Here is a 23,095-nt window from a genome sequence, read left to right as displayed (position 1 = left end):
AACAAGATCATCCACCTTATTTCTTGTACCCCATGCACTGAGATATAACACTTTTGAGTACTGTATTTGCTACCCTTTTTGATTCTGCATCACTGATACTCTGCTGGCTGCAGTTCCGTCCTATCATCTGCCTAACCCTGACAGTTTGACTGCATGCTATCTTTGCTTTTTAAAAAATCATCGTCCTGAGTCCCTTCACTACGGTTCCCACCTCCCTGCCAAATTAGTTTAAAACCTCCCCAACAGCTCTAACAAACCTGCCATCGGGTTCAGGTGCAACCCATCACTTTTGTACAGGTCATATCTCCCCCAGAAGAGATCCCAATGATCTAAGAACTGAAGCCCTGCCCCCTGCACCAGCTTCTTAGCCACGCATTAATCTGCCAAATCATCCTGGTCCTACCCTCACTGGCGTGTGGCACAGGCAGCAATCCAGAATTAACAACCCTGGAGGTCCTACTCAGCTTTCTGCCTAGCTCTCTAAGTTCTCTTTTCAGGGCCTGTTTGCTTTTCCTTCCCATGTCATTGATACCAATAAGTACCAAGACATCTGGCTGCTCTCCCTCCTGCTCCAAGATGCTGAGGACATGATCCGAGATATCCCTGACCCAGACACCTGGAAAGCCAACATACCGCTCAGGTGTTCCATTCACGTCAACAGAATCTCCTGTCTGTTCCCCTAACTATTGAGTCCATGCATCAAGGTGGCTCAAGTTTCAAAGAATTTATGATTTAAAACAACGACAGGGAATCTAATGGCTTGAGAATGATCCTTTAGCCACAGTGCAAATAAACTAGAGAAAGAAATTCATTAGAATTTTGACTATTGTAAGAACGTATAAGAGAAAAGCTCTTAAAAGATTCTTCTTTCTCTGGGACAAGGGGATTGTAAAGAAGTAAAAGGGCAATTTCATGGAGGATTTCAAATTTTTGGCAATAAGACAAATATTGTTCTGGATGTCCATTTTCAGAGTATCTATTATGGGTCAAACATATTAATGTAATCATGAAGAAGGCAGACCAGCAGCTAATGCTTCAGCAGGATTTTAAGGAGATTTGATATGGCATCAAAGACTCCAGCAAATTTCGACAGATGTATAGTAGAGAATAGTCGGGCTGGTTGCATTACAGCCTAGTATGGAGGCTCCAAAGCACAGGATTAAAAGATGATGCAGAGGGTTGTAGACTCAGCCTGCTCCATCCTGGGCACAAGCCTCCCCACGGTCAAGGACATCTTCAAAAGATAGTGCCTCAAGGTGCCAGGATTCATCATTAAGGACCCTCTCCACTTGGTCATGCCCACCTCTTATTACTACCATCAGGGAGGTGGTACAGGAGCCAGAAGACCCGCTGTCAACATTTTAGAAACAGCCTTTTCCCCTCTGCCATTGGATTTCCAAATGATCCATGAACACTACCTCACTATTTCCCTTTTGCACAACTTATTTTTATTGTAACTTTTCGTAATTTTTTTAATGTTTTGCATGGCACTGCTACCACAAAACTATACTTTTACGACACGTATCAGTGATAATAAACCAGATTCTGATTTCATGGACTGAATAGATTCATGGAGGAAAGGAGTTTTCTAGGTCTGTGAGACTCATTAAAACTGGTTGCATTGATGATAAAGTCTAACCCATTGGCTAACCCTGACAACCTGCTGAAATATTTGCTTGATTCTTTACCTCATTGAAACTTGATACCTTTCAGAAAGCTGGAGAGATGAGCAGTTGAGTTCTTAAAAAAATACTCAAAATGATCAATTATGTAATGATACATAATACACATGTCAATAAGTAAAAAAGCAATATTAAAGTCTTCATAAAATGAGTTTGAGTGTTTTCTTACTTGTTTTCCAGAGAACAGATGTGGCCGCGAAATGGAATGGTCTGGAAAAAGATTTTCCAATCTTGGTTCACATTCAACCATCATTCCATGACATGAAGAAATAGTGATGAGGTCAACACGTAGATTGTCCAGAGAGTAACACAGAGGCTCACGGTGATAATAAATAGTATCAGCAGGGCTGAAAATAATATTGTTTTGACAAGTTAATTTCTTCACAAAATTAAACCACTTTAGAGGGCACACAATGTCAAAAGGAAGCAACGGTCAATTCAAATTACTTTTCAATTTACAGAGATAAGGGTAAAGAGACTCCACTACAGAACTTAAGGAGAACTTCAAATTCTGGCCTGCAGTCTGTGGTAGCTTTGAAACACAATGGACATCAGCACATGAAACACCATTATGAGTTAAGCATACAGAAAAAAATGGTGGCACAATAGGTTACAACAGCTACGACCACAGGAACAGTAGCTGGCCATTTCAGCTTAAGAACACCTTACGCTAGACAGTGAGATATATTGTAGATCTTTTACAATGATCCATATGTCTACTCTTTCCTCAAAAATCATTTGCAATACCTTTGGCAAAGAGTTCTACACAGTAAAGGTTTGGAAGATTTTAAACTGATTAATGCCTAAACCTTAAGCTGCATACATTGGAACTTCTGAAAATTTTAAGTGATTCTGTTTATTTATTCACCTCCAGGGTCCTGATTGTAACCCTTTAAGATTTAACATGAATTTAAAACTTGAAATTTTAGTTTTAACTCAAAAGAAAATCATTAACTACAATTCTAATTATCTGTGCTGTCCAAATTGCTTTTCCAATTCACACACATTTTAAAAGACACAAAGTCTTGGGGACAGATATGAATGTATAAAAAAAATTGCAACAGCACATCTTTCAATAAAGCATGATAAAGCCCTATATATTATTTAGGTAACAGGGTTTGCAACAGAGGATGGGACACTATTTTTCAGGAAAATCTTCAAGAGAATGCTGAGCCACAACCATTTTGCATATAAGCAATTGCTATTTCCCTCCATGACCTCAATCATTCTGGACCTGGGCTGCTACCCTGACATGCTCCATCACAACTCTTGCCCGTTTGCATTTATTTTTCCTAGAAGTACAGAGCTAACATCTGCATCTGACAGATGCTTGGCAGAGTCAACAAATGAATAGGATTGCTGCTTGCATGCCAGCCCTTAATGGTGTGCAATCACCCAGACGCTCACTTCAGAGTACAATTTCACCACAAGGTTCTATGATTGTACAGTGATCATCAGCTATGCAATTATTGATATCCAACATGTCTTGGACTTACAATTTTTATTTTGTATATGCATTAAATCATTGAGTTACAAATGCCCAACACCCATGGGCTCTTGCTAGAACTACCAGCCAACATGACTTAGCCTAATATATCCTCTAAAGTTCACACCAATTCCCAACAAGTATTTGATGCTTCTATCAAAATAATAACTTCTACATTTTGTCTGGATATGCATATATTATTGATTTCATACTGTCATCACTCAACTTATATCCATCCCTTAGCCTAAAGCTACAAATGTTAAGTTTTATATTGGTCATAATAAAAAAATACTATCAATTTATTTTAATACAATACCGGCAACATAATTCTGGCAATATTTAACCTGATTTCAGCATGAATACTAAGTACTGTAATTAAATTTCAATTATAAATCAAATAATTTAGATTATTCTACAGTCAAAAAAAGTTGACTTCAATTTTTTCAAGAGATTCTTTGTAGAAATGCAAAAGGACAAGTTGGGCCAAGGGGCCTGTTTCCGTGCTGTATGACTACAGCCCTAAAAAGCTATACCATTCATAATTTCATTGTAAATTTCATAATTAAAACTCATCTCTCACAACTGCTCAATCAGTAGCAAAACTGTAGTCACCTAATTCATATGCACTTTCGTATTATGCAACAAATTGCTAAGTTATGCAACAAAAAAGCCCAAAGATAATCATAACTTACAGATGGGAAGTGCTATTTTGGATAGGTATAGACTTATTCTAAAGACAGCTACTACTGTACATTTTTTCTACCACTACCTTTAATAAATAAGAGCTGATTTCTTTCCCTCTATTCATATTAAATCATTATTGTCCAGATTTCACCTGATTTACATAACCAAGACTGAACCACTGCTTACTCAGTTATTCATCCCACTTCAGCATTTGTAATGCATTTATTTAGAATCATTTGTCTTGACTTTGATACCAAGTCAAAAAAAGTCTGCAAGTTCTATTTACTGAAAATCCCAGTACTCTGAAGCAGTGAAAGGGAAACATGTTGTCTATCAGCAAGATAATTGTCAGCACTTAACTAGAGTAACAAGTTTAAACAAACTTCTACAATCTCAGAACATCATAGAGTACTTCAGTTAATTCTTACTTTTGAAATGTAATTATTTGTAACTGAGCTAGTACAGAAAAAGCCCAGAAAAAGAGAGCATTAAAATAGCAACCCACTTGTTTGGTCATAACCTAATATCACCAAGTTCAACCTCTCATCCAAAAAAAGGTACCTCAGACATTGCCACATGTCCTCTGTATTTTGTTAGTGCCATCCTGGATGGTGCATTAAAATTACTCAAGAAGGACTTGACTATAAATTTCGCCACATAGATAGGAACATTACCACTGAACCAAAATTATCAGTGATAGGCAAGACTAAGAAAAATAATAAGGAAACAAAATTTACCCAACAGAAGGGAAGACTACTGATTCTGGTTTTTGTCTAAAATGTGAAAAATATCATCTTTAATTTGAAACAGAACCTATCAACAAGTTAAAAATCACAAGCAAGACTGAGCAAAACACTGAATGATTCTTCCCTGTTCCTCTCACAACCTTCAAATCTTAGCTATTGACTGGAACAGACTTTCTATGTAAATTTAGCTTTTGTACAGACTTAAAGACAGTCTGAACATTAATTAATTGAATACACATTCCAAAAGCTGAAAGACAATAGTATATTCCTACTCATCAAATCCAAACAGTAATAACACATTCAATTATGATTATGCAACTGATGTTCCAACAGAATAATTTCATTTTCATGTAAACCATTTGGAAGACTAATTGCACTAAGAATAATCTGTTGAAGTGCTAAGATTGTACAGTACCTGCTCATAGTCAGCCATTTACAATATTCAAATCTTTCATCCAATTGCATCAACATTTCCTGACATTCAGCATATGTGAATGGAAAACAAAATGCAAAGTAGGTAGTTGCTCCACGGTATTCAAGAAAGCGATGCATGAAAGAGAGAATAAATTGGTTTTCCACCATCTGAATTGAAAGAAAATGGAGAAAAATAAAGGAATAAGAAATAAACATTGGTATCTTCTATGTAGGAGGCACCAATTCAAACATCAAATATGCATATCAAGGAGAAACAAGCTGATTAGCAATATCCGTCGTAACATTTAATTAGTGGTGAGTTAGCACAAACACTGACCCTGCTCATCTCGTAACTCTAATCTTGGGTTTGATTAAAGAAAATTTGTTTCATATAATGTAATGAAACAATCATGCAAAGATCTTTCAAATGTATATACTTAATTAGAAAAGAGGAACTCTTCTTGAAGAGGCATTAAAAATAAGTAAGTTTATGCTAAAAAGTTAACTTTGATTCCCCCTTCTCAGATTCTTCCTCAATACCTCTATATGTTATCGTTTAAATTGTATTAAATTGTTAATGTACTCACCAGCTTCTCAGCAATTAAAATTACAATAAAGGGAGGCAATTTTTAGTGACCAGCATTAACACCGGATTTGAAAATAAATAGATTGTCTCTTTTCTTCAGGCACTTAATTGCTCGACATTTAAAAAAGACACTTACCAAACTTTTTTTTTAGAAACGCTGTCTCTTACACGATTCTCTTTCCTTCTAATTATTTCTTTCTGAACATATTTAGATTGAATTTTCCCTTCTTGACAACATTGATTATTTTATTCACATTGCTTAAATCATGTTGGCTCAGAAGGAACATTAAGCGATTCTTGGTTTCACTAAGATCCCAGGTACTTTGCCATCCTAGCTTCTCAATGTTTCTACCAGGTGACATTTAAATTCAAGCACGGGTAGAATGAAATCAAGTGGAAGTTTTCAAGAAAGTTTAACCAACCTCAATTGCTTTGTTTAGTTCTGATGTATTAAATTTGGTCTCAGAATTATATATGGGAAAATGAGTCAAGAACTAAATATAAAGCAAATTGTTCTGTTAGAGGTCTGAATAAATGTCGACAAAGACTTTCAGAATCTCAATAGTCTCATCCTTACAAATGTGGTTAAGAAGAGGAAAATAAAGCAAACTAAGTCCAATATTTTCAAAGCAGACGATAAACAATGCACATTACCTCAAAACCCCCTCCAAACATTGTTCATTACTGATGGTAATAGTTCATCAATTCCTGTCCATCTTGGGATATCTTCAATTTTTGGCAAGTTTCAGCATGTTTGTCTAATGCCCCTCCTCAGTGCATAGCTAGGCTCATTCCCATCTGTTCAAGAACAGCCAATGAATTACTTGCAATATTTTTTCTCCTGTTGATTCACGGTGTCCTTTGGGAATCACCAGGGCCATTTCCTATTTCTCATAGATATATTTACCAAGATCGTCCACTTTAAACTCTAACACTATCCAGCTTCCCTCCCGCGACAGCTCCTTTCTTGTTCAAACTTCGTCAAGCTCACAAATTTGACTATTTTGAGGCACCAATTAATGGATTCAATCCATCAACCTGGAGTTACCCACTTTCTTGCTCATCCAAACATTTAACCTACCATGCGGTTGGTGACCTACTTGCTAAGTTGAATACTTCAAATTTAAAAATCACATTCCAGTTTTCAAACGCCACACAAAATCACAGCCCTATCTTCATATCCTCCACCAGGAACCACAGTATTGCAGTAGTTAGCACAACACTATTACAGCTTGAAGTGTAGGAGTTTGGGGGTTCAATGCCAGCATCCTGACCCTCATGACAAGTTACCATAACCCATAATAAATGTGCAACAAAAAAATACACTACAGACAGATGGAAATTAGATAAATGGTTCCTACTTACTAGCCCTTAATTATTACACTCTAATAATTACAACTACACACTACAAAAATAGAAGAAACGAAATTTTCAAATATAAACACCTTAACATTGATGCAAATAACCTTTTTCTTTTTTCTCTTTTTTTTGGTGTGTGCCTGCGTGCATGCGAGTCTGTGCGTGTGCGTGCATCCGTGATGATGTCTTTTTCGTGCTTTTACAAGGCGCAGAGCGAGAGAGAGAGAGAGAGAGAGAGACTGTGTGACACACCACGCCTCACACACATTTTTGCAGTATTTTTCCCGTTTATTTTATGAGGCCGAGTTGCGATCTCGACACTCAACCCGGCACGGATGGAAAGTGTACTTGGGAGTGGACCCGACTGGTTTCGAACTCGGGAACCTCCGCTCCCGGGTCCGGCGCTGATGTCATTGCGCCACCAGCCGGCCTTCTTTTTTCTCTTCTTCAGGTCAAGTCAAGTAACAGTTATCTAGGCCAGAGGTTACCAGCACTTAGTCCAATACAGAGTGATCTTTACCACCACTCTGTTAAGTCAGTAAGTCAAGTCAAAGTCATGAAGCTTCTAGAATCAGATTTAGTATCACTGGCATATGTCATGAGATTTGTTAACTTAGCAGCAGCAGGACAATCCAATATATTATAATATAGAAAAAATAAGTGAATCAATTACAGTAAGTACATATATGTATATTAACAGTTAAATTTTAAAATGTGCAAAAACAGAAATAATAAAAGTGAGTTAGTGTTCATAGGTTCAATGTTCATTTAGGAATCGGATGGCAGAGGGGAAGAAGCTGTTCCTGAATTTTTCAGGCTTCTGGACCTCCTTCCTGCTGGTAACAATGAGAAGAAGGCATGTCCTGGATGATGGGGGTCCTTAATCCTGGACACCACCTTTCTAAGTCACCACTTGTTGAAGATGTCCTGGATACTATTGAGGCTAGTACCCAAGATGGAGCTGACTAATTTCTACAACTTTCTGTAGCTTCTTTTGATCCTGTACAGTAGCCCCCCCCCCCCGCCTTCTCTCCCCCCCATCCCCAAATCCTCAAATCTCTGCTTCCTGTAGAAGACAGATGTTCGTTTTAGGCCTGTCCAGACAGCTGGTCTTGGTCTTGACGCACACCTGTCGCACAAATCCTCTTCTTTCTGGACAGACTTGAATGACTATTCCGATGATCCATGAATTGCAAGGTACTGTCTGATCAACTAAAAAAAGTCTCTTGGGAGGAAATTGCACGTTATACCTGACCATTTCTGGTGTTCCTGTAACTGTGGTAAGTAGTCCTCGACCCACCATTTCCAAAACAAGATTGACATGTATTGGCAACACACATAAAAGTTGCTGGTGAACACAGCAGGCCAGGCAGCATCTCTAGGAAGAGGTGCAGTCGACGTTTCAGGCCGAGACCCTTCATCAGGACTAACTGAAGGAAGAGTGAGTAAGGGATTTGAAAGTTGGAGGGGGAGGGGGAGATCCAAAATGATAGGAGAAGACAGGAGGGGGAGGGATGGAGCCAAGAGCTGGACAGGTGATTGGCAAAAGGGATACGAGAGGATCATGGGACAGGAGGTCCGGGAAGACAGACGGGGGGGGGGGGGGGAGACCCAGAGGATGGGCAAGGGGTATAGTCAGAGGGACAGAGGGAGAAAAAGGAGAGTGAGAGAAAGAATGTGTGTATAAAAATAAGTAACAGATGGGGTACGAGGGGGAGGTGAGGCATTAGCGGAAGTTAGAGAAGTCAATGTTCATGCCATCAGGTTGGAGGCTACCCAGACAGAATATAAGGTGTTGTTCCTCCAACCTGAGTGTGGCTTCATCTTTACAGTAGAGAAGGCCGTGGATAGACATGTCAGAATGGGAATGGGATGTGGAATTAAAATGTGTGGCCACTGGGAGATCCTGCTTTCTCTGGCGGACAGAGCGTAGATGTTCAGCAAAGCGGTCTCCCAGTCTGCCTCGGGTCTGGCCAATATATAAACGGCCACATCGGGAGCACCGGACGCAGTATATCACCCCAGCCGACTCACAGGTGAAGTGTTGCCTCACCTGGAAGGACTGTTTGGGGCCCTGAATGGTGGTAAGGGAGTTTGTTGCTTGACATGTATTGGACCTGCTTCCATCATCGACAAGCATAAATGTCTTCCTTTTGGAACTTCTTTAGATCTTCAGAAGCAAAAGAAGATGGGTGTTAATGCTTTCAAATCACTGGGAAGCACTAATCAATGCCTTAGTAATTGGATGGCCATTGATAACAGCCTCTACTTCATGAAGGACTGTGTGGAAAACCTCTTCGTCAAGATTCTGCACATTCATGAGGGAAACTGAGGACCATTCCCACATAACTGATAAAACCTTTTCCATGATCCTCTGTGATGTGAACAAGCCAGGGGGTTAAAAATCCACATAATTCCTTTCTGAACAAGGACATCACTGATCCATGAATGGTTCCACTTCTCAATGGCTTCTCTCAACATCTCCACCTCGTTGACAATTAACACTGGCGCGCCACAGGGATGTGTGCTTAGCCCACTGCTCTACTCTCTCTACACCCATTACCGTGTGGCTAGACATAGCTCAAACAGCATCTATAAATTTGCTGATGATACAACCATTGCTGGCAGAATTTCAGATTGTGACAAAAGTTCGTACCAGTTAGTTGAGTGGTGTCTCAGCAACAAACTTGCACTCAGCATTAGCGAGACCAAAGAGCTAATTGTGGACTTCAGGAAGGGAAAGACAAGGGAACACAAAACAATCCTCATGAGGGATCAGAAGTGGAGAGAGTGAGCAATTTCAAGTTCCTGGGTGTTAATCTGGTCCCAACATATTGACGCTACTATAAAAAAAGCAGGACAGTGCCTATATTTTACCAGAACACTCACCAAGACACTCAAAAACTTCTGCAAATGTACTGTGGAGAGCGTTCTGCCTGGCTGCATCACCATCTGGTATTGGAGGTTGGGGGTTGGGGGGGGGGGCTACTGCGCAAGATCAAAATAAGTTGCAGAAATTTATAAGATTAGTCAGCTCTGTCATGGGTACCAGCATCCGTAGTATCCAAGACATCTTCAAGCAGCAGTGTCTTATGAAGGTGACATCTATCAATAAGGATCCCCACCACCCAGGCCATGCCCTCTTCACACTGTTGCTTTTGGGAAGGAGGTACAGAAGCCTAAAGGCACACACTCAGCGATTGAGGAACAGCTTCAACCCCTCTGCCATACAATTTCTAAACAGACATTGAACCCATGAACACTACCTCATTGCTTTTTATTTGTTATTTTGCACTACTCATTTTAACTCAACTATTTAATAGACATACATATGCTTAATATAACTTTTTTCCTCTATATTTACTTACCAGGTATTTCATTTGTACTACTGCTGTAAAGTTAACAAATTTCATGACATATGCCGTTGATATTAAATCTAACTCTTGATTCATCTCACGCTCAGCTCCAACAAAGTTTGTTGCATTACAGAGCACAGTTCAAGGACTTGACCTCATCTTGCTATAAAGCATCAAAATGCAACAAAGAAATATATTTGGATTTGTAGTTGGACTTTCAAAAACGCCTTCAATAAGGTGCCGCATAAGAGGCTGCTTAATAAGAAGAGAGCCCATGGAATTACAGGAAAGATATTGGAATGGGTGGAGCATTGGCTGATAGGCAGAAAACAAAGGGTGTGGATAAAGAGATCCTATTCTGATTGGTTGCCCATTACTAGTCGTGTTCCGCAGGGGTCAGTGTTGTGGCCGCTTCTTTTTACAATGTATATCGATGATTTAGATTATGGATTAAATGGTTTTGTGGCTAAGTTTGCGGATGACACCAAGATAGGTGGAGGAGCAGGAAGTGCTGAAGAAATGAAAAGGTTGCAGAGAGACTTGGTCAGTTTAGGAGAGTGGGCAAAGAAATACTACAGTCAGTTATCAAAGATGTGCTAACAGCACATTTGGAAAGCAGTGAGGTCATCGGACGAAGTCAGCATGGATTTGTGAAAGGAAAATCATGTCTGACGAATCTCATAGAATTTTTTTAAGGATGTAACTAGTAGAGTGGATAGGGCAGAACCAGTGGATGTGGTATATTTGGATTTTCAAAAGACTTTTGACAAGGTCCCACACAGGAGATTAGTGTGCAAACTTAAAGCACACAGTATTGGAGGTATGGTATTGATGTGGATAGAGAATTGGTTGGCAGACAGGAAGCAAAGAGTGCGAATAAACGGGACCTTTTCAGAATGACAGGCAGTGACTAGTGGGGTACCGCAAGACTCAGTGCTGGAACCCCAATTGTTTACAATATATATTAATGACTTAGACGAGGTAATTAAATGCAGCATCTCCAAGTTTGCGGATGACACGAAGCTGGGCGGCAGTGTTAGCTGTGAGGAGGATGCTAAGAGGATGCAGGGTGACTTGGATAGGTTAGGTGAGTGGGCAAATTCAGGCAGATGCAATTTAATGTGGATAAATATGAGGTTATCCACTTTGGTGGCAAGAACAGGAAGACAGATTATTATCTGAATGGTGGCCGATTAGGAAAAGGGGAGGTGCAATGAGACCTGGGTGTCATTGTACACCAGTCATTGAAAGTGGGCATGCAGGTACAGCAGGCGGTGAAAAAGGCGAATGGTATGCTGGAATTCATAGCAAGAGGACTCGAGTACAGGAGCAGGGAGGTACTACTGCAGTTGTACAAGGCCTTGGTGAGACCACACCTGGAGTATTGTGTGCAGTTTTGGTCCCCTAATCTGAGGAAAGACATCCTTGCCATAGATGGAGTACAAAGAAGGTTCACCAGGTTGATTCCTGGGAAGGCAGGACTTCCATATGAAAAAAGACTGGATCGACTAGGCTTATGCTCACTGGAATTTAGAAGATTGAGGGGGGGATTTTATTGAAACGTATAAAATTCTAAAGAGATTGGACAGGCTAGATGCAGGAAGTTTGTTCCCAATGTTGGGGAAGTCCAGAACGAGGGGTCACAGTTTAAGGATAAAGGGGAAGTCTTTTAGGACCGAGATGAGGAAAAACTTCTTCACACAGAGAGTGGTGAATCTGTGGAATTCTCTGCCACAGGAAACAGTTGAGGCCAGTTCATTGGCTATATTTAAGAGGGAGTTAGATATGGCCCTTGTGGCTAAAGGGATCAGGGGGTATGGAAAGAAGGCAGGTACAGAGTTCTGAGTTGGATGATCAGCCATGATCATACTGAATGGCGGTGCAGGCTCGAAGGGCTGAATGGCCTACTCCTATACCTATTTTCTATTTTTCTATGTTTCTGTTTCTATGGATTCTTCCTGGTACCAGAATTGGGAATCTGTTATTTTTGGTGCAACATGGACAACATGTGGTTATGGCCACCAAGTCCTACTTCTTGATGCAAATACTTCAGAATGATGTCTGAGATTTGGAGATCCTTTGCCAGTATAACAGGATGTTTGACTCTTTAGGCATGGCTGCCCCACTAAGCTGTTCTCGAACTCTCAAGACACTATCATTAAGTACTGGGTTGAGCTTAAAAATATCACTGTTCCTTTTCACACCTTCTCCCCTTTGCAAACCTGAGAATTCATCTGGAAATCTCTTTCTGTGGCAAAACCCAATGATCTCCATTTCAGCCTTTCTGTGCTCTTCCACAGAGAGCAATAACAATATTGTTGTTGTTTTTCATCCAAGTCAGAATGAGCAAGCGTGATGCTCAATTGCTTCCTCTTCCAATTAAGAAATTGTTAGAGTGAGTTTTTGGGTAGATGATTCACTTACGCCTAAATGATTCTGGCCACCAGCCTTCTATTTGACAAAGTACTGTGGATTGAGTTCACAACAATGCATTTCCTAAAAGCTGTAAATATCAGGATACTAGCCAGACGCTGCAGATGGAAGTGTGAAGTTTACAGGTAGTTTCAAAGACAGTATTATCTATACTTCATAGGTATGAATTGTCTTCTATGTTAGCACGTAAAATGCCAAATAAATGTATTGTGGATTTAACTTGCATTCCTAAAGGCTGTGGATACCAACCCAGACACGTTGGCGTCGGAAGGAAAGGATGAAGTCAGAAGGTGTGATGTTTTGTATGTAGCTTCAAAAGGAAGCATTGTCTATAACTTTTTAAGTAGCGTTGCCTTTGTGTTTAGCATATAAATATCGAGCCCACATTGGGCTTGCAGACCTTTCTACCGAAAGCGTCTCCGTCCCTATGATGCCTGCTGTACCTTGTTGTGTCGAGTAAAGAAGCTGTTTTATATCTACCAGTAACTCTGTCTCTCCGGTGATTTCATCCACGCTACAACAGAAACAAGAGCAGGTTCTTAAATCTATTAATCCAGAGCACTGTCTTCCTCAAATGGATCCAAGACGAGAAGTGATGGATTATACATGTTACTGCGTACACCTCCTCTTCAGTCTGCACAGCATACCATGTAACACCCTTCTTGACTTCCAGATCATCTAACAGTTCTCCAGAACAATCAGGATTCACAAGCTATTTCCTTTCAGGCTGCAGAAGATACTGAGGTCCATGGACCCTTTTTTCATTCTCAACCCTCCATAGGCCACATCTGCCTGGTTGCTTGGAGTGTTTACATACCTCCATAGAGATTTCTGTGAGACCTTAAGAATTTATGAAACTGTTTGCAAAGGTTCAGAAACTGGAAGTTTTATTCTTAACGTACCTCAGCACAGAAGTACTTTCAGTCAAAAGAAAAAACTGAGTCATTAAGCTGCATGCTCAACTTCTTCTTCCATAATGTGTCCATACGGCTTGCCATCGTAGCAGCAGTGAGCTTCCTACAAGGGATGGAAGCGACTTCAACAGACCCACCCTAGATTTTCCCCATCATCAAAGCACTGTGCACCTGAGAGTTCGTGTTGTACGACAATAGATATATCACTGCTCCATAGCCATTTTCGCTTGCATCTATAAAGTGATGTAACTGTGTAGCAGTCACTTCTCCAAAATCCAGGGCTTCAAACAAACAAACTTGAAGTCTTCCAACAGCCAGAGCTCTTCCAGTCAGCTCGTCCACTCGTGAGCAGTTGATGTTGGTATAGTGTCATCCCAGCCAAACTCTTTCTTATGTATGGTCTTTTGGCAGACAGCACCACCAGACTCAAGATTCCTAAAGAATTATAGATGGAACTAACTGGGGAGAGGGTCCCCCTTTCTGGAGATGGTGGCTTGGATGGTGATCTTAAATACGTAAGTATCAGACTGAATGCACCTTTGTACACACAATACTCTCTCCACTGAAGGTACATCTTGATCCAAATCCAAATTTATCATATCTTTAACAAGAGAAAATCTGTAGATGCTGAAAAAAAAATTTAAAATAAATCAAAACCACTGAGAGACTGAGCAAAGGACTCAACACTGTATGACATGCTTCTAAATAACCGAGCTCCAAGACAACAAAAAGTACATTTGATTCTTATTATGAAAGCAGCAAAAATTAATGATTTTATATAGCGACAAAAAACTAAAATAAATTAGCTCTATGGCAAAATAAGAGCACTCAGCAACAGTCAACAAAAATTTATCAATCCTGTTCCTGGCTACCTCTCACTAACAACTAAACCAAACGCACTAAATAGGACAAAGCACAATACTTAACTATACTCATTTGCTTCTAACACGCCCAACCAATGTGACAAATTACTGTAACTCATAATAAACATGCAATACAAAATACAACACAGACAGAAAACAGGTATACACAAATTCAAAATACTTTTCGCCATTTGTTAAAGCTTTGAATATTTTGAAACTACAAAACAGTGAATTTCCCAATTTTGTTTGGGCTGCAGAGAACATCAAAAACTAAAAAATTTTGTTCAAAATTTGAATACCTACTAATTTTCTTTTCACCTTTGGAACACAGAACCGTACAGCATAGTACAGGCCCTTCACTCCACAATGTCATGCTAACATTTTAACATACTCCAAGATCAATCTAACCCTTTCTTCCCACACAGCCCTCCATTTTTCTTACTTCCATGTGCCCACCTACGAGTCTCTTAAATATCCCTAATGTTTCTGCCTCTACCACCACCCCTGGCAGTACATGAACTTACCACTATGTATAAAACACCTACTTCTGACATTCCCCCATACTTTCCTCCAGTCACCCAATTATTATGTCCTCTCATATCTGCCATTGCCACTTTGGAAAAAAGTGCTAGATATCACTCTATCTATGCCTCTTATCATCTCATAACACTTCTGCCAAGTCTTCCAAAGAGAAAAGCCCAAGCTCACTCAACCTTTCCTCAGAAGACATATTTTCTAATCCAGACAACATCCCTATACTCAAATGGAGTTCAGAAGGATGAAGGATGATATCATTGATACATAACAAATATTGAAAATCCTCCACAGAGGAGACATGGAAAGTATGTTTCCATTAGTAGAAGATTCTAGGATTGAAGCATACAGCCTCAAAATTGAAGAACATCCCTTTAGAAGTGAGATGTGGAGGAATTTCTTCAGCCAGAGGGTGGTGAATCTGTGGAATGTCTTAAGAAAAAGGTTATGAACCCTTTGCAATTACCTGGTTTTCTGCATTAATTACACATAAAATGTGGTCTGGTCTTCATCTAAGTCACAATAATAGACAAACACAATCTGCCTAAACTAATAACACACAAACAATTGTACTTTTCATGGCTTTATTGAACATATTGTTTAATCACAGTATGTCAAATAACAAACAAGAGAAAATCTGCAGATGCTGGATATCCAAGCAACACACACAATATGCTGAAGGAACGCAGCAAGCCAGGCAGCATCTATGGAAAAAAGTACAGTCGACATTTCAAGCGAGACCATTCGGAAGGACTGGAGATAAAAAAAAAGAAGAGGAGTAGATTTTGGAAGGTGGGGGAGGGGAGACAGAAACACAAAGAGGTGGGTGAAACCAGGAGGGGGAGGGATGAAGTAAAGAGCTAGAAGTTGATTGGTGAAAGAGATACAGGGCTGGAGAACGGGGAGTCTCATAGGAGAACAGAAGGTCATGGAAGAGAGAAAAAGGGGGGTGGATCATCATAGGGAGGCAATGAGCAGGCAAGGAGATAAATGGAGACAGCGTAAAGGGGATGGGGAATGGTGAAGGGGGCAGGGCCAATACCCGAAGTTCGAGAAATTGATGTTCATGCCATCAGGCTGGAGACAGATGAAGTGGGATCTCCCTTCTCCAGCCCTGTTTCTCCTTCACCAGTCAACTTCCCAGCTCTTTACTTCATCCATCCCCCTCCTGGTTTCACCTATCACCTTGTGTTTCTCTCTCCCCTCCCCTACCTTTTAAATCTACTCATTTTTTTTTCTCCAGTCCTGCCAAAGGGTCTCAGCTCAAAACGTCAGCTGTACTTTTTCCCCCAGATAGACAGTACTAAGTTTCGTCCGTTTGTTGACAATTTCTCTTACTATGGACTGATTAACTCTCAGATCTTTAGAAATGCTTTTGAAGCCTTTCCAGCTTCATGCATCTCTACAATTCTTCTTCGAGGGTCCGTTGAAAGTTGTTTTGATTGAGGCATGGTGGACATAAACAGATCTTTCTTGAGAAGAGCAGGCTCTGTCAGTAATCTGACTTTGCGTGTCTTTTTTTTTTAAGGGCAGGGCACTTCTATAACCCACACCTCCAATCTCATCTCATTGATTGGAGCACCTAACTCCAAATACCTTTTGTACAAGGCTTTACCCCAGAGGTTCACATACCTTTTTGCACTTAGACTGCTGTTGTTTAAATTATGTACTCTAGTATTGACGAGAAGTAGTAAAATTGTTAGTGTGTTATTAGTTAAGGCAGATTGTGTTTGTCCATTATTGTGACTTAGATGAAGAATAGACCACATTTTATGAGTAATTAATACAGAAAAACATAACTGTAAAAGTTCACAAATTTTTTCTTGCAATTATGGAAGGCTGTGGAGTCTAAGTCAATGGATGTATGTAGGCCAGAGGCTGATAAGATTCTTGATTGGTAAGGGGTGGAGATTAAGGGTAATAGGAACAATGTAGAAGTATGAGGTTTAAGAAAAATAAGCCATGAGTACTTGGCAGTGCAAACACGATAGGCAAATGGGGCAAAATTGCTCCTATTTCTTATGTGCCTTTTGAACATGGTTATTCAAGTAGAATCTCTTTACGTGGTTCAATTTACCGGAAAAATTAAAGAATTCAGTCATTTGACCTTTAATCACACTTTTCAAGTCTACTCTTGACTTAAAAACAAATCCATGCAATATTTCTAATTTCAGTTCCCATACCTCATACGTTGGTCTATCTCGCACACGTTCCCAACGTGGTCTTCCAGGCAAGGTCCTAACAAATGGTGCCATTCCTTGGGAGTACAATTTGCTTTGTTTGTTCATATTCATAATATTGATTTTTATGACTTTACTCGGAATTCCCCCCTTCACACTGAAATAAAACCAGGACCTAAATATAATCAAGGCAAAAATGAGAATTAACATACAACATAACTTCAAGCTTTTGCACTTTTAAAAAATAAAGTAGCAAACTTCTACATAAAATATCTCCAATGAATATTACGGAATAGGAAACGTCCTCAAACATAAGAGTTTGTTTTTCTTTGGAAATGCCACAAATCCATAATTAATTAAGATTATTTTAGAGGTTTTTTGAATAAAAGGAATAATAATAGATATAAAGGTAAGTAACAAAGAGGGCTAATTTCTAATTTCTGTATGCATAAAGACAGAGAAGACAACGTACATGTTATGTTTATTGCCCATTAATTAATATTGTCCATTTAATGCAAATTTCAGGATGGTCTGTACTGTTAATTATATTCTGGTTGGTTGTACATTCAGGGAGCCATCCTTCTGCAGGAATATTTTCGGTGTCTGGAACTTGTGCTGAGAAGCTTTCAGACCAGCAACCAGCATTTGAATTTTCAAAGGGATTCTGCTGGTTAGGATGTACTATTCAAAGTTACCTGTCTACACTCAGAATGTTAAACCTAGGTATGTGATTATAACTACTGAACCTCTAGTTTATCATTACAGTTGTCTTCAGGTTTAAAGGGTATAAAACGTTGAGGAGGAGATCTGCTTTGAACGATGACATAAATCTCCCAGTAACAGCTTCCCTGTGTGAGGGCTTTAGGAAAACAAGCAGAACAACAAATAAAAATAGGTTCGGTGGGGTGGTGAACCAGAGATGACTGAAAGATGTGGCGACAGTTGGGTACAATGGAATGCAATAATAAGCAGCAGAGGGAAATATTTCTGTCTCAGTCAGTATTCAGAATTGAGATTGTATGAACCCTATCTACAAGTAAAGCATCAAAGACCACTAAAGTCACTTATGAGGAATGCAGAAGTAGAGACAGTCAGTCTGTTCTTGATACAGCACATTCTATTTTCACAGTAAGTTTCTGGTGGAAGCAGGGCCTACAAAGCACAATTACTGTATTATCAACTATGACTGATCATATGTTGACTTTCATCTGATTGGCTCTATGTGATAATGGAATGTCTGTACATTGGGTGAAAATATTAAGTTATACTAAACTCAATACAATCAGTGGCAAAGTATGAATCACCTGCTCCCATTTGCAAATATACTGTCAATCAAAATAAATGAGTTTGTTTAACTCGAAGAATGGTCAGTGGAAGTGATTCTTCTCACCACACCATTATTAAATTATTTACTCAATATTTTAGTGAATAGGAACCATGCTGGTTTAAAGCTTACACCATTTATTTTGAGGCAGGTTCGATGTCCTTTAAAGCTAAATTGGATAGATACATGGACAGGAAAGGAATGGGTTATGGACTGAGTGCAGGTCGGTAGGACTAGGTGAGAGTAAGAGTTCGGCACAGACTAAAAGGGCCAAGATGGCCTGTTTCCGTGCTGTAATTGTTATATGGTTATATGGTTATTTACAGTCAAAAGAATAGAACTAGCTTGATTCCTCCATTGGTATCTATAAGGAGCTAAAACAGCTTTATAGTATTGTAGTAGTATTCGCAGTGTTCTAATTTGTTCTAAAATTGCATAATTTGTTACCCAGTTTTATCTTTTTTTTACATCTTTTTAACAATTTCCATGAACATTAGGCTAATTGGAGCAGCTGATTAATTGAGCCAAAATGTACTGGTCCCGGTGTGTCCCAATTAACTGAAATCTATCGTACATTGAAACATTTGGAAATCTTGAGATTAAAGTAAAACTTTAATCTGGTGGCAGAAGGAACATGCAGAATTACCTATTGCTATTTTCAAACTCAGTTCCTGCACAATCGGGTTTGGTCCACACATTAAATTCACAATCTGGAGTGGATAAGGCATTCCCAAGATTCCCAGAGGTTCCATTATTGCCGGGAGCTGAATCTTCTGCTCCTTCAGAACGTTCCACTTTTTCAACTTGAGCAATATTTCCGGAATCAAACATAGAACTGAAAAGCAAGCCACCACAACGAATTTCCATTTTTGTGGCAAGAGAGAGCGTTTCAATACATATGACATGCTTTTATGTCCTGCTGAGTGGAGAGTTGTGCCTTGAAGATCTAGATGAAAAAAGAAACAACTATTACTAATTGGATCAAGTTATATTAAAATAAAAGTAAATGGAAAGAACTCTATAAAATTAAACATCTAGATTTTTCAAAATCAAATTGAAACCGAAATTTTGATTTGTATTCGAAGATTTGATTTGCAAGGTTTCCACTTGAAGCACCAACAATTCCTTTCCTACTATAGATGCTGCTCAACCCAGTGAGTTTTTCCAGCAGATTGTTTTAGATCCTCTTAAGCATGGTTTCCAAGTAAAGTGACAATATTCCATACTTGCCAAATCCATGCATACTAGTAGATCATTAATGTACAATCTATTAATGTACAACTTCTATCCTAAAAGGAATAATATAATTCAAATCATAATTTATGGGAAGTTTGACAGTTTCTCAGCAATAGTCCTGAATACTGTCACTATGGTAGTGGGAAGAAAAGGCAAGGAGAAAGCCGTCAGGGAGTGATCAAAATAAAGTTCAAAATGCATGTATGTCACCGAATACAACCCTGAGATTCATTTTCTTGCAGACATTCACATTAAATACAAGAAACAATAGAATTAATGAAAGACTGCCCCCAACCAATATGCAAAAGACAAAAAACTGTGCAAATACAAAAGGAAAAAGAGATGGATATCGAGAACATGAGATGAAACGTCCTTGAAATTGCGTCCACAGGTTTTGGGAACAGTTCAGTAATGGGGTGAATGAAGCTATCCCCTCTGGTTCAAGAGCCTGATGGCTGAAGGGTAATAATTGCTCCTAAACTTGGTGGTGTGAGTCTTGAGGCTCCTGTATCTTCCTGATGGCAGCAGCGAAAAGAGAGCATGGAAAGGGTTGTGGGGATCCTTGATGATGGATGCTGCTTTCCTGTGGCTGCACTCCATACAGATGTGCTCAGTGGTGGGGAGAGCTTTACCAATGATGGACTGGGCTGTATCCACTACTTGTCATCTTTTTGTAGGCTCTTCCATTCATGGGCAAAGACACATTTTTTTTAAACTAAAGTTTTAAGTAAATTTATTATCAAAGCACATATATGTCCCTATATACAACCCTGAGATCCATTTTCTTGTGGGTATACTCAATAAATCTCTACATTAATAACCATATGAACGACCACACCATCTTGGGTGTTCAACCAGTGTGCAAAAGTAAACAAATTGCAAATACAAACAGAAAAAAAATAATAAAAGTAAATAAGCAATAAATGTCGAGAACATGAGATGAAGAGTCCTTGAAAGCAAGTCATGGGGTTGTGGGAACATTTCAATGATGGGGCAATGATGGCACTACAGGCTCAGCAATGACTAAATAAAGCTATGCAATTTAATAAAACACTCAGCACATTGTATTTGAGCAATACACATCACCTCAGCCATGACATTTTCTTGAATGTGCCACTTCTCCATCGTAAATGGACCCCCAAACTACTGTCAGAAAATTAGTTATCAAGCCACTCTCTGACAATTATAAATGCAATTAAGGCACATACAATATTCCCATTAACACCTCAATCTATTATCCAACTTATGAAATATGCAGTAATACCCTAGTTTACTAATGCCTTTCACTTAGTTAAAAGCAAAACAGTCAAAATAACACAATACCTAAGGTTGTTTCTCAAATGTTCACAAAAATGTCAGTGTTTAAAAAAAACCTATCTTTCCTTTCTACATCCAAGTAGAATACCTCAAACATAAATAAGACTTCAAATAAAAAGTACATTTACTCCAGTAAAGTATAACCCATCTCACAAAAGTATTATCAAAGAAAATTTGACCAAAAGATGATTTTTAGGGCAGGTGAATAAAATCTTGGTTAAACAGGAAGCTGTAAAGAGCATTTTAAATAAGGGACAGGTGCAGATATTTTAGGAAATGGATGTAAAGATTTAGAACCCCAGACATGCTTTAAGTTTTGAGTGAGATTAATATGATGCCAAAATCAGAGAGACATTGTTTTTGGAATTTTTCAGAGCAGTATGAAATAGGAACTGCTTAACGCCTTCTTCTGAATGTCAGTTTTATTATACATCAATTCCTTAAAAGCATTATTTATGCTTTCTCGTGAGATGGCTTGTCAATTATGTTTTTGCAAATGGATCGATTAACAGATGTAATCATGTAAGTTTAAGTTGTTCCATACTCCAGAACTCAATATTTCAAGCAGGTGTAGACTGTACCAATTTCATATGCAAGATTCTAGTTCCACCAATTCACATTCAAAATGCATTATTCTATTTGAAATCAATAGAAAAAAACTATACTTCCTCAGCTATCTAGATCATTATCTGATCATTCAAATACATATTTTTGAAGGGTATGGGAGTGCAAATTAACAAATGTTTGTCCATCATAAAGCAAGCCTTCCATTGAGATTAAAATGTATCAATCAACAGGTATGGTCATAATTTACAGATTCCAGAACAGAGGTTTACACAATACAGGTGTTCCCCGCTTTTCGAATGTTCGCTTTACAAAACCCCGCTGTTACGAAAGACCTAGTTACCTGTTTTCACTAACGGAAGGAGTTTTCACTGTTACGAAAAAAGGGAGCGCACGAAAAAAAGCAGCGCACGAGAAAGGGCAGCGCGTGCCCTGAGCAATCAAGCTCCTCCCCCAGAACTGCATTCGAGCCGGCTTTGCTTAAACACGTGCTTGTGAGCAGCCATTAGCAAGATGAGTTCTAAGGTATCGGAAAAGCCTAAAAGAGCTCAAAAGGGTGTTACACTTAGCGTAAAACTAGACATAATTAAGCGTTCAGATCGTGGTGAATGAAGCAAGGACAAAGTGAGTTGGTCTTGTGGAAGTTGACGAAGATGATGTTGAAGAGGTTTTGGCATTCCATGACCAAGAACTGATAGATGAAGAGCTGATGCAATTAGAAGAGGAAAGGATAACAATCGAAACCAAATGCAGTAGCGAATGGACTGAAAGTGAAGTCGTCCAGGAATTGAACGTGAAGCAACTACATGAGATGATAAAAAAAATACGTGAGGCTAAGCAGTCAAGCATACTGTCGTTTTTCAAGCCTTCCACACCAGCCACAGCAGACGACGAACCTCGACCTTCCACATCGAGGCAGGTAGACAGAGAAGAAGATGACCTGCCTGCCCTGATGGAAACAGACAATGATGAGATGACACCCCAGTGTCCCACCACCCCAATTCCCAGACCGATACATTGCCGCGGTAGCTGGGACGCACATGGAATTACGGGAAGTTACATACGTGGCTAGGGCGTTGGCTGATTGGCAGGAAACACAGAGTGGAAATAAAGGGATCCTATTCTGGTTGGCTGCCGGTTACCAGTGGTCTGTGTTGGGGCCGCTTCTTTTTACGTTGTACATCAACGATTTGGATTATGGAATAGATGGCTTTGTGGCTAAGTTTGCCGATGATACAAAGATAGGTGGAGGGGCCGGCAGTGCTGAGGAACCAGAGTCTACAGAGAGACTTGGATAGATTGGAAGAATGGGCAAAGAAGTGGCAAATGAAATACAATGTTGGAAAGTGTATGGTTATGCACTTTAGCAGAAGAAATAAACGGGCAGACTATTATTTAAATGGAGAGAGAATTCAAA

General features: G+C 39.3%; 1 protein-coding gene across 5 annotated transcripts in view; it reads right to left on the bottom strand.

Moving 5' to 3' along the window:
* The window catches only part of agbl5 (AGBL carboxypeptidase 5), a 157,649-nt gene that overhangs the window by 114,440 nt on the left and 20,114 nt on the right, over positions 1-23,095 (bottom strand). For 3 of the 5 annotated variants that reach the window (XM_063036370.1, XM_063036377.1, XM_063036382.1), the window contains exons 2-5: positions 19,208-19,507; positions 17,241-17,412; positions 5,014-5,180; positions 1,852-2,029 (exon numbers count right to left, since the gene is read on the bottom strand). In XM_063036370.1, the coding sequence (XP_062892440.1) occupies positions 1,852-2,029; positions 5,014-5,180; positions 17,241-17,412; positions 19,208-19,428 (738 nt within the window). In that variant the 5' untranslated portion in view covers positions 19,429-19,507. Of the gene's footprint in view, positions 1-1,851; positions 2,030-5,013; positions 5,181-6,252; positions 7,759-13,648; positions 14,288-17,240; positions 17,413-19,207; positions 19,508-23,095 lie in introns of those variants that run through there. The other 2 variants (XM_063036400.1, XM_063036390.1) reach the window with 2 other exon arrangements.

Source organism: Mobula hypostoma, chromosome 2, assembly GCF_963921235.1.
Source record: "Mobula hypostoma chromosome 2, sMobHyp1.1, whole genome shotgun sequence".
NCBI classification, from domain to species: domain Eukaryota; kingdom Metazoa; phylum Chordata; class Chondrichthyes; order Myliobatiformes; family Myliobatidae; genus Mobula; species Mobula hypostoma.
Note: the sequence above shows the minus strand (reverse complement) of the source record. Positions and strands in the feature narration are given on the sequence as shown.